Raw genomic sequence first — 12165 nt, forward strand, 5'->3', positions numbered from 1 at the left:
CGCTCCGCCGGTCGCCGGGAGGGCGGCAGGTGGCTCCAGTGGACCTCCCACAGGCGTGCCTGCAGAGGGTCCGCTGGTTCCGCGGCTTCGGTGGAGCATCCGCAGGCACATCTACGGGATCAGCGACCGACAGAGCGCCCCCTGTGGCATGCCGCCATGCTTGGGGCGGCGAAATGGCTAGAGCCGCCCCTGCCCAGATATACATTTGGTCTTCACAGCATCCTATGGAAAAAGTTCCACAGGATGACTGAGTTGTTCCTTTCATTTGTTTTAAACCCGCTGCCTATTAATTTCATCAAGTGACCCCCCCAGGTACTCGTGTTACGTGAATGGGTAAATACAACTTCTTTATTCACTTTCTTCATATCATTCATAATTTTAGAGTCCTCTAGCATATCCCTCCTTATTCATCTCTTTTCTAAATTGAACAGTCCCAGTTTTTTCATCTCTCCTCAGACAAAAACTGTTCTACACCCCTCACCATTTTCATTGCCCTTCTCTGCACCTTTTCCATTTCTAATATATCCTCATTGAGTTGTGGCTATCATAACTGCACACAGTATTCAAGGTGTAGGTATACAATGGATTTATATAGTGGCACGATATTTTCTGTCCTATCATCTCTCCCTTTTCTAATGGTTCCTAACATTCTGTTCACTTTTTTGACTGCTGCTGCACATTGAGCGGATGTTTTCAGAGAACTATCCAGGAATCCTCCAAGATTTCTTTCTTGAGTGGTAACAGCTAATTTAGACCCCATCATTTTGTATTTAAATTTGGGATTATGTTTTCCAATGTGAATTACTTTGCACTTATCAACACTGAATTTCTCCTGCCATTTTGTTGCCCATCACCCAGTTTAGTAAGATCCCTTTGGGATCACCGTCGGCTTTGGACTTAACTATCTTGAGTAATTTAGTATCATCTGCAAATTTTGCTACCTTACTGTTCATCCCTTTTTCCAGATTATTTATGAATATGTTGAACAGTACAGTACAGGTCCATGGGGAACCCTGCTATTTACCTCTCTCCATTATGAAAACTGACCATTTATTCCTACCCTTTGTTTCCTATCTGTTAACCAGTTACTGATCCATGAGAGGACCTTCCCTCTTATCCCACAACTGCTTATTTTGCTTAAGAGCTTTTGGTGAGGGACCTTGTCAAAGGCTTCCTGAAATATATTAACTGGATCACCCTTGTCCACATGCTTGTTGATACCCTCAAAGAATATTAATAGATTGGTGAGGCATGTTTTCCCTTGATAAAAGCCCTGTTGACTCTTCCCCAACATATTGTGCTTATGAGTCTGATAATTATGTACTTTACTATAGTTACAACCAATTTCCCTGGTACTGAAGTTAGGCTTATTGGTCTTTAATTGCCAGGATCACCTCTGGAGCCTTTTTTAAAAATAGGCACTATATGAGCTACTCTCCAGCCACCTGGTACAGAGGCTGATTTAAGCACTAGGCTACATACCACAGTTAGTAGTTTGGCAATTTCATATTTGAGTTTCTTCACAGCTCTTGGGTGAATACCATCTGGTCCTGGTGACTTATTACTGTTTAATTTATCAGTTTGTTCCCAAACCTCCTCTATTGACATCTCAGTCTGGGACAGTTCCTCAGATTTGTCACCTAAAAAGAAGGGCTCAGCTGTGGGGCCCTCCGTCACATCCTCTGCAGTAAAGACTGATGCAAAAAATTAATTTAGCTTCTCCACAACAGCCTTGTCCTTGAGTGCTCTTTTAGCACCTTGATTGTCCACTGGCCCCCCTGACTCTTTGGCAGGCTTCCTGCTTCTGATATATTTACTTTTTTCTTGTTGTTAGTTTTTAATGTCTTTAGCCAGCTGTTCTTCAAATTCTTTCTTGGCCTGACTTCTCATACTTTTACACATGAGTTGCCAGAGCTTGTGCTCCTCTCTGTTCCCCTCACTAGGAGTGCTTTTAGCTATTTATTGTTTGAGGACTGACTCCTCAACTGGTGTAAACCAGCGTAATTGGTGTTTTCAGCTAGATCGATTTACACCAGCTGAGGAGCTGGCTGTGACCATAAAATATTCTGCACTGCATCAGCTCTGATCATTTATTAAAAGGTTTTAGGGTGTGTCCCTGCAACCTTCACTCATGTAACTAGCACTTACTAACCGGAGTCATCTCACTGAAGCCCATTCACTGAAACAAAGACCCTTCTGTGTAATTAGACACTTACGCCCTCATTTTGCACCATGAAAGTCAATAGGAGCTTTGCCACTGATGTGCACGAGAGCAGGAGCAGGCCCCTGATGCCTATTCATTCTATTTTACTCAGAGTTTTTTAATCCACTAATTTTAAAGAGTGAATCAGAGAAGGAGGGACAGAATTTCCCTAAGCAAGGCCCAGAGCAGAAAGTTCGACTCTGGGTGCATCCCACAGCTCGCAGCAGGGGACAGGCAGGTCCATATGCCTTGGGTGGAGCTGCAGGAAGCAGTGTGTCTCAGGCAGGCACATCACCTCTGAAAGGAGCATACCCACTGTGCTACCCTGGAACAGTGTGCAGTATTCACTTCCTCCTCAGCAGGGCTGGAGGAGGAGGCCAAACCCTCTTTCTGCTCCCTCTAGCAATACTCATACCAACAGCAGTGTTAGAACCCAGTAACCCTTGCACTAGTGCGATCACAATGGGTATTGGTCATGCCCACTCAGTGCACTGTAGGAGTGGAAAGGATGCTTGACTCTCCCTCTGCTTGCTCAAAGACTGGGTACCGTTAACACTTTAACATTTTGTTTCCCTAGTGCTAAAAGTCCTCTTTGGGAACTGATATACAATGAAGACTAGAACATAGATCCATGAGTCCCTGACACACTCTTGTGGCATTAAAAAATCATGTCAGAGCAGAGAACCATCATCTGGAACCTGATCTCCTCTTACTCAGCTTTCCTGTAACAAGGACCTGGTCTGGTGTGGGTTGAGATTATGTGTTACACCTCCAGGGGATGCAGGGCAGAAGGCACAATCCATGGGGAAGGGGAACTTTAAGCCACCTTTATGACTGTGTGTGACCAGAGGCCAGGCTTATTGGTGATGTTGCCTAGTGATGAGGTCATTGGGCTCTCAATTTCCCCTCGGTTGCTGATGCTGCCTCTAGGCAACTAGTTGTGACCGAAGGCCAGGCTTATTGGTGGCATCGCCTAGTGGTTATGTTGTTGGGCACTCAAATTTCCTCCTCTCAGTCTCTGATGCCACCTGACGGCAACTCCTCTAGTAGTGGGACGGCCTACCTTTTGGTGGGCGGCAACTCAGACCTCTGTCTGGGTCATCAATTCAAACCCTTTGGGTAGCATTGTCCAGTGAACTGTAGAGGGCCTTGCATCCTTACAACTGGGAAGGACCCTCACTCTATCACTTGGCCTGCGTAGGTGGCTTATCCTTGCCACGAGGCTTTCAGCATGTCTATCTTCTCTTTACACCTGGGAGGGGTGGAAGTGAGGTTTATGCTCCTATCTGGGGGGTTGGAAGTGGAGTCCAGGCCTTCCACTCCACCAGGCTTTGACCCAGGGCACTATGTGAAGCAAACTATGACAGGCACCAGGGAGCGCCCCAAGACTGCCTTGCTGGGCCGCTTTCTACCATCCACCCCTCTGCAGGCTCAAAGTCCAACTTAAAGTAGCAGTGGGGGAAAAGGGTAACTGATCCTTCAGCCCAGCTGGGTGCTGCTGGTAGTCCCTTGTTCCCCAGTGGAGGCTTCTGTGGCAGCTTGGGTCAGGAGCTGTCAGGGTATATATATTTTGTTCCCCCATCTGCCCCCATTGTCTGATTCCCTTTAAGATCCTTCCTCCAGTGGGAGCATGCTCTGATGGTTGGGGGGAAGGGGCAGGGTCCCTGCTGGGACCAGAACTGCTCCATAACCTCTTCAGTTCTAGTGCAGGATTTATATACCCCACCACAGCATGAGATTTTGGGCTGCCAGTGGGGACAAGATGGCTCCCTGAATAAATGAGAGCCTCTCCAGGGGTGTTCTAATTTATGGCAGCCTCCCATGGGCTGCCTCACAGTCCAGAATCTCCATAGCATCATGTGCTAAGAGTGAATCCCCATCCTATCACTGACATGACCCCTCCCACCCTGTCCCCTAAACCAGGGTGTACGAGGGAGGCCAGTTTAGCATCCCTATGCCTGTACTGGAAGGAAGTCTCCCTTGGCTCCTTGTGGGTAGAGGATAGGTGGGGAGGTGCAGTTCCAGTCCCGGTACATCCCCAGAGTTCCCTCGGTCCCTGTGGCTTTCTCTGTTCCACTCAGACTTCATCTTACTGATAGGATTTGGAAAAGTTGTGACTATCTGGAAACAATAAGCTTGCTAAGAGGGAGGTGAAGGAAGATTTCTGCTTTCACAGACCACCTTAAATGTCTTCCTTCCCCTCACCTCTCTTGTTCTTATCTCACCCTTTCCTCCCTGGCATACGATATATTTTGGCACAGGTGATGGTCATGGGTGGGACTGGGCAAAGGACAGGAGAGGGGAAATTCTTTCTAATACCAAACACACTGGGAAGAAGCACATTTTGCTCTGACTTACACTGGAAGCCATAGGTGCCGACTTTTACTTTTTCACCCCCACTCCGTCCTGAGACCCGCCACCACTCTGTTCCCTCCCCAAGACCCCCGCTGCTCTCCGCCTTCCCCCAACCCCTTCCCTGAGCATACAAACAGCTGACTGGAGGGTGCCGCCCAATAGCTGTGGCTGGTGAGTGCTACAGCCCCAAAGCACCCAAGGTGTCAGCACCTATGCTGGAAGCAGGTGCTAATGGGAGAAATGTATTTATCACACTCCTTTGATCACCTCACCTGCTCCTCTGCCCCATAAGCCATACGGCTTGGGACTTACTCTAAGATTTCGAAACCCTAAGCAACTTCACACAGTTGCCATTGTTTAAAAATCAGCCTCCACAGGAATGCTTCTTCCTCTCCTCCCAAATGTGGAATTGCCTCTCCCTCCAAATTACCCTGGCCTGAGCCAAAGAAGAAGCAAGTTTCAATCCTGGGCCAGCGACAACTTTTCTATACATAAAAATGTCATTGCTTAAGGTCTGCTACTTTGCACAGAGCTTTATACCATTAGAGATTACTTGCTTCCCTGTGGGACTAGCATGAGCTTCAAAGGCCCAAAATATTGGACTTTAAAGATAAGGCATTTACTGTCATATATTGCTGCCCATCAACAGGGTCCAATTTGTACCTAGGTCTTTGAGCAAGAAAGAATACAAAATGACAGTGTAGGCAAATCTTTTCCCCTCAGGGGCAGAGATAAATCATGGAGAACATATATAAATTGGGTGACCCCACCACACAGAGGTGATTTTCACCTGTTCTTTCCTGTGTGATTACTACACCATATTTATTTTGATTGCATCTTATTAAATATCTGCAAGTAAAGTTGGGTCTTGAGAAATGGATGGTCAACACCATTAAAGTACATGTGACAAAGATTTGGTGTGAAGAATGGTAATTTTGTGCCAGTTGCTGAAGATCAAGATGGAAAAGGTTGTCTAGTCCATCCTCAAGCTAGTGTAGGATTATTCCCTACAGTGTATTTTCTACAGCGTTTTAAGCCTAGTTTTAAATGCCTCCAGCAATGGTGCTTCAAGGTGGTATTTCATGAGGTTCATTGGTTTTTAACTGTCAATCCTCCCACCCCAAAACAGTGAACAAAAATTAAAATAAAGCTAAAAACATGTCAGAGAACACTTTTCCACCCCAGATACCCACAGAAAAGACATTTAGCGAATATCCAGTGATTTAACATTATAGGGAATATTTATTCATGTAAAGTTTACCTTCTCTTCAAGCTGTCACGATCCTGGTTGAGCCCTACTATGAGTTTTCAGACCATCAGTGGATCCTTCTGTATCCTTTGGCTGATGGGAAGCACTGTAGACAGTTGCAGTCTCAGGAAGACAGCTGGGTCCCTCAGCACAGGACAAATATGGATCTAAGCAGTTCAAACTTTAAATACATACTGGCCTCTTGTGGGCTATGTAGTTACATTCATTACACTGACTTCAGCAGTTTCACATGCTTGGAGGAATAGGATGATAAAATCTTAAGGGCAAGGATGACTATATAACAAAAATAACCCGTCTGAAGGTCAAAGAGATGGCTTCTTGCAGCTTTTCTCAAGATATATCAGGGTGTGATTTCAAGATCTTGACCAAGCTCTGGTACCTTTTTATATTCAACTTAACTGTTTTATTTTGTTTGTTTTCAAATATAAAACATTTGGGGTCAGATTTTCAAAAGAATTCAGCACCCAAGAGCTTCTGTTAAGGCACCTAAATAAGAGACCTGATTTTCAAAAAAGCTCAGCACTCATCGAACAACCTAAATGAAAAGGCCAGATTTTAAAAAAAAAATGCTCAACACTTAGCAGTCTCTGTTGTTCACAGATCTGTCCACTTAAGTTTCCAAATGGGAACAGAGCTCTTTTGAAAATGGGTACTGAGCTTTTTTTGAAAATCTACCCTTTTATATTCAGCAATAAACTCTAGATTCTGCCATCCTTCCATGTGGAGTAGTACTTTACTGAAGGAATAGTCCCACTGAAATCAATGGGAGTTCTCACAGAACAGGGTACTTCTCAGCATGAGTAAAGGTAGCATGATCTGACCATTCAGCTCTTTCATTTTATTTGACATAAAGTAATGCTAAAATAATAAATGCATAAGAGCAACAACAACCACCACCTTAAATTTATATAGCACTTTCCATTCCAAAGGATCCAGACCTGACCTCTTGTTTGTGCCGTGGCTGAAGTAGCGACCACACATTGTTCATCTTCATTTGATGGCCATTCAAAGTGCAGTTAAACTGATTACCCTGGATTTATGCTAGGTGTAAATGAGAGCTGAGTCTGGCCCAGGATGACTCTGGGAAATAATCTACCATTACTTTTAAAAAGTATAGGAGCCTAGCAAAATGAAGACCTGAATGCAAAGAAATCTCCATCACTAGTTGGTTTCCAAAGGTCATCAGAGAGAAATGATTTGCATGCAAAACCTCCAAAGCTTTCAAATGGGAAGTTCATGGAATATACAACTATGTGATGATTTCTAATATCCTAGCAGAAAGAGAAGATAAAAAAAACCCCAATAATGAAATATACAGAAACTGAAACAATGTGTATTTTTCCACAGAGCATAAAAGAGCCATATGCCGGGCATAATTTAACACCCACAGTAGTGTTTGCTGGATAAAAATGGGATTCAATTACTATAAAAGCTCAGCTCTGTAAATTTTCCCTCACTCCTCTGAAACCTGGTGTTCCCACTAACACAGATGCCTTTATCAAAATGGAGTAGCATGTAAACTGCATTGGTCCTGGTTTCAAATGTCTATGGTAGTATTTGTTGCTTGCTACTAATAAATCCCTCAAGACATGACTTTTCACATTCTGCCCCTTCAAAATTCCAGAGCAGAAACAAGCAACCAAGGTAGATAGAAACAGTTGAGATTAATGCCATCCCTTCATATTTGTTTCACAATCCTGTTTAAATACTGTTCTCCCCATCTTTTCCACTCCTCCTACTTAGGGCTCTAGCCTGACTTTTTGTACACACACACACACACACACACACACACACACACACACACACACTCTCTCTCTCTCTCTCGATTTGCATGAGCCGTGCTCAGCATAACATCTGACAAGTGCAGGGGCAAATGTGGCTCTAAGCCACTTTTCCATTCTACCAATCCTGGTGGTCGCTGGGAGCTGTCTACCAGGTAGAGGAGTCTACCAGCCAGGGAGGGGAGAGCCAGCTTTACCACTCCTGGGAGGCAAGGGGAATTCTCAGCTACCATGTTAGGACAGGGCAATGAAGATCCATCCCCTGGTGTATGGTCACACCCTGAAGCAAACGAACCAACCAACCACCCGAGGATAGTTAGCTGAAAAATATTGCCGATTTCTCTCTCTCTCTTTTTTTTTTTTTTTTAAAGTTTCAGGTCATATTTAAAGGCAGGATGAGAATTAAAATTGTGAAATGCTCCATCCCCTGGGGACCCCTACTCTACGCATTATAGCTGTGGCTGCAAAGCTCTGCTTTTTCCTTGAATTATTTTCATGACAGCTGCAGGCCCCATTAAGTCACTACAGCAGCAGTCCTTTGTCTGTAGAGGACAGAGCAAAGCTCATGGAAAGATCTAATTAATTAAGCCCCCGCATACCCATGTGAGCTGTGGTAAGGATGATTTCCCCCATTCTGCAGAAGAGTAAACCAATAGGAGCACTAGGCACTCAGTACCTAAACATTCAGGCTACTTAATTAGGTGCCGGAATACATATTTAGTTACCTATCTTTGAAAAATCTGGAACATTGTATAAAATCTAGAAATAGAGCCCCAGTCACTTGACTCCCAAGTCCTCTGCTCTAACTACTCCGACACATTCCCTCCCCTTCTTCTCCCTCCTATATGGGCAATATAATAGGGTAACCAGACAGCAAGTGTAAAAAAAATCGGGACGGGGGGATAATAGGTCCCTATATAAGAAAAAAAACCCCAAAATCTGGACTGTCCCTATAAAATCGGGACATCTGGTCACCCTACAATGTAAGAACCCCCACTAAGCTACCCTTTCCTTTGCTCTACAGACATCTACCAATATACCAGAGCTTCTTCTCAATTCTTCCATCCAATTTTCGTATGCACAGTCCAGGGGCACACAATTTAAGTATGCAAAGGAGAAGGATTAGAGCAGGAGGGGCTGTGCAGGATTCTTTCCTTTTGATCCCCGGAGAGAAGTACTGCTGCAAAAAGCCTTTGCCTTATAAGAAGAAAGCAGAAGACATGCAGCTGCCACTGGGACCAGAGGAACTAAAGTCAGACATAATAATAAAACTTTGACTCAGGGAAGCATTACAGCTTCTCAAAGGAGAAATCTTTGTAATAAGACAGATGCTGCTACAGGAATTCTCTGTCCTATGGACTCAAAGATGTGCTGAAGTTAAAGGGGAAGCAGAGGAAACTGATCACATCAGAAGGGGACTGGCAAGACACACTCTAGAGGGCAGGAACGATTCCCAGAAAATGGTGACAATGAACATTTTAGAATAATAATGGTGCAGTGTGGTTCCTTGTTTGCATTCTGAGAAGCCTGAGAGAGATGAGACAAAGAAAAGCAGCACCTGAGCAACATGGTTGGAGAGAACAAAGGACTGGAAGTCAGGATACTGGCATTCTATCCATCTTCGGGCTTTGTACAGCAGTCCATCAACATAATAGCTTTCTTTTAGATACTATAAGCCATGTTGCCAGCACTGAAACTAACTTGCTGCATAGCTCTGAATAAGTCACTTAACCTCTCTTTGCTTCTCAGGTTTCCCCATCAAGAAAATGGACATAATGCTAAGTAGCCTTTGCAGGCCTTATGGGTATGGCTACACAGATATTAAACACCCGTGGCCCGCCCAGGTCAGCTGACTCTGGCTTGCAGGGCTGGGGCTGCAGGGCTGTAAATTTACGATATAGATGTTTGGGTGTGGGCTGGAGCCTGAGCTCTGGGACCTTGGGGTCAGGGAGGGTCCAGAGCCAAGGCTCCAGCCTAAGACCAAATGTCTACATAACAATTTTTAGCCCCGCAGCCCAAACCCAAGTCAGTTGACCTGGGCCAGCTGCAACTGTGCCGCAGGTCTTCTATTCCAGTGTAGATGTACCGTACATGGCCTGTGTAGGCCATCTACATGGAAGTGAACTTCACACCAAGCTGCTGAATTCCATTTGGAATGTGGAGTCTATTGTACTAATGTATCTGGAGTCTGTGAGGAAAGTGACCACCACCTTGTACCGCAGTATAATGCATTCAACTGTCTGGGGTAGGGGAAGAATCCCTTCCTGACCTCAGAAGGCAAACAGCGTGCACACTGAAGCATGAGGACTGTCAGCCCTTAGAATGCTTTGCCCTCACAAGTACAGCTGCAAATGTTACTTTCACTCACTTGCATTTCTAATTCTCTCTTGAATGCTGCAAAACTATTTTTCTCTCTGGGAATCCTGAGCTGCCCCTTATTACCATATACTCGCATTTACCATCACAAATGTCAGAAATTACACACATATATTTAGGATTGGCAGGGTAGGGAAGAGAGTTTAACCTCACAGAAAATATGCTTTAATTTTTTTCCAAGCAAAAATACAAAATATTAGTTTCACTTAAAAACACCAATGAATATTAGTTTCACTTAAAAACACCAATAGTTATGATTAAGAAGTTGTAAATTTAACCTCTCATTTTCTGTTTAACATCTCTCCCTGATAAAATTGCCACCAGCCATAACATCAAAATCCCAGTTCTCAGGCTTACAACCCAATCCAGATTCAGACATGCACCTCATAAGACTGTCCATGTGCAAGTTACTAAGGGTAGGTTTACACTTACCTTCCCCGTCGATGCGGTGAGTTCGACTTCACGGAGTTCGAACTATCGCGTCTGATCTAGACGCGATAGTTCGAATTCCGGAAGCGCCGCGGTCGACTCCGGTACTCCACCACTGCAAACGGCGGTGGTGGAGTCGATGGGGGAGCCACGGAGTTCGACCCCACCGCGTCTGGACGGGTGAGTAGGTCGAACTAGGGTACTTCGAATTCAGCTACATTATTCACGTAGCTGAATTTGCGTACCCTAGTTCAACCCCCCTTCTTAGTGTGGACCAGCCCACAGTCCCTCTGCTCCCCCTCCTGTCTCTACCTGAAACTGCAGGGTACTGAATTGGATAAAGCTGCTGTTTTCTGACCTCTTCAGTCCCAAGCATTTTACTCTAAATAAATATCTGAGGTGTAGGAATAAATCCCAAAATAACTGGAGCCACTTCACCACAGTATATTCACCAGCTATGGCCAAGATTTGCGAAAGCATCTAGTGATTTTGGGTGCCCAACTTGAGACAACCTAAAGGTGCCTGATTTTCAGGAAATGCTCAAACTGGGCACCTAAAAATTAAGGCATCCAAAGTTCATAGTTACTTTTGAAAACCTTGGCCAGAATTCGGAGTGCTCTTAGGTGACTGACAAGAGTATTTTGCGAATAGTTTGCCAGAATAAGAATAAACACAATACTTAGACTTTGATTCTGAATGTGCTTAAGGTTTACACGGGGGGGGGGGGATCGATCTAAGATATGCGACTTCAGCTACGCTATTTGAGTAGCTGAAGTTGAAGTATCTTAGTTCGACTTACCTGGCTGTCCTCACGGCGGCAAGTCGACCGCCGCGGCTCCCCCATCGACTCCGCTTATTCCTCCTGCCAAGGTGGAGTACAGGTATTGATTCGGGGATCGATTTATTGCGTCTAGATGAGACTCGATAAATCGATCCCCGATAGATCGATTACTACCCGCTGATCCGGTGGGTAGTGTAGATTGTGGCCTAAGAGTTAAGCTTGGTCTCAGTGTTCATATAACAACAACAATAATAGGAATATCTAGCTCTTACATAGCACTTTTCATCTGTTGATCTCAAAGCACTTAACAAAGGATGGGAAGCATCATCACTGTCATTCTATTGCTGGGGGGGACTGAAGCAAGAGGTGTGGTTTGCCCAAAGTCGAACAGCAAGTCAATGAGAGAGTGACAAGCACAACACAGATCCCTTCTCACTACCAGTCGTGGTGCCCTATTCACAGCATGTTTCACACAGTGAGGCATGGAACTGCTCACATGACGAGACAGAAGGAAGATTATAACTGATTATGCTGAGAAAAATAATTTTTGGTGTGTTACAAAACCACACACTGGACACAAGAATTTGTTGTGGTCCTATGGGAAACACTTTGCACTACAGACGCTAACTGAGGTCTCTGGTATAGGATCATCTGCTGAGCTTTGTGGAGAGGGGAGGTAAAAGTGTGCTAGGCCTGTGTTTTTTCACTAGATAAAGAGTCTCCAATAATGAAAGTGGTAGTGCCCACTATCAGCGTAGTTCCCCCGTCCTTAGCAGGGCAGTTAAAGATTTAAACCTATTAAGTAGCAGGAAAGAAGTAATCCCGCCCATTCTAAACACCATATAAGATCACACAAGAGGTGAGACAAGATGATCTAATAGTCCCTTCAGTTCTTAAACTCTATAAACGGAGAGAGAAATATGTGAATGATGTTAATTATGGGACGGCCAAGCAATAAGTAGGTGGATTA

General features: G+C 44.6%; 1 protein-coding gene across 1 annotated transcript in view; it reads right to left on the minus strand.

Moving 5' to 3' along the window:
• IGSF22 (immunoglobulin superfamily member 22) overlaps nucleotides 1-12165 on the minus strand; it is a 210452-nt gene that overhangs the window by 48628 nt on the left and 149659 nt on the right. Inside the window, 2 exon segments of the mRNA XM_045012353.1 lie at nucleotides 1106-1112; nucleotides 5820-5943. Coding sequence (XP_044868288.1) covers nucleotides 1106-1112; nucleotides 5820-5943 — 131 coding nt within the window.

Source organism: Mauremys mutica, chromosome 4, assembly GCF_020497125.1.
Source record: "Mauremys mutica isolate MM-2020 ecotype Southern chromosome 4, ASM2049712v1, whole genome shotgun sequence".
NCBI lineage: Eukaryota > Metazoa > Chordata > Testudines > Geoemydidae > Mauremys > Mauremys mutica.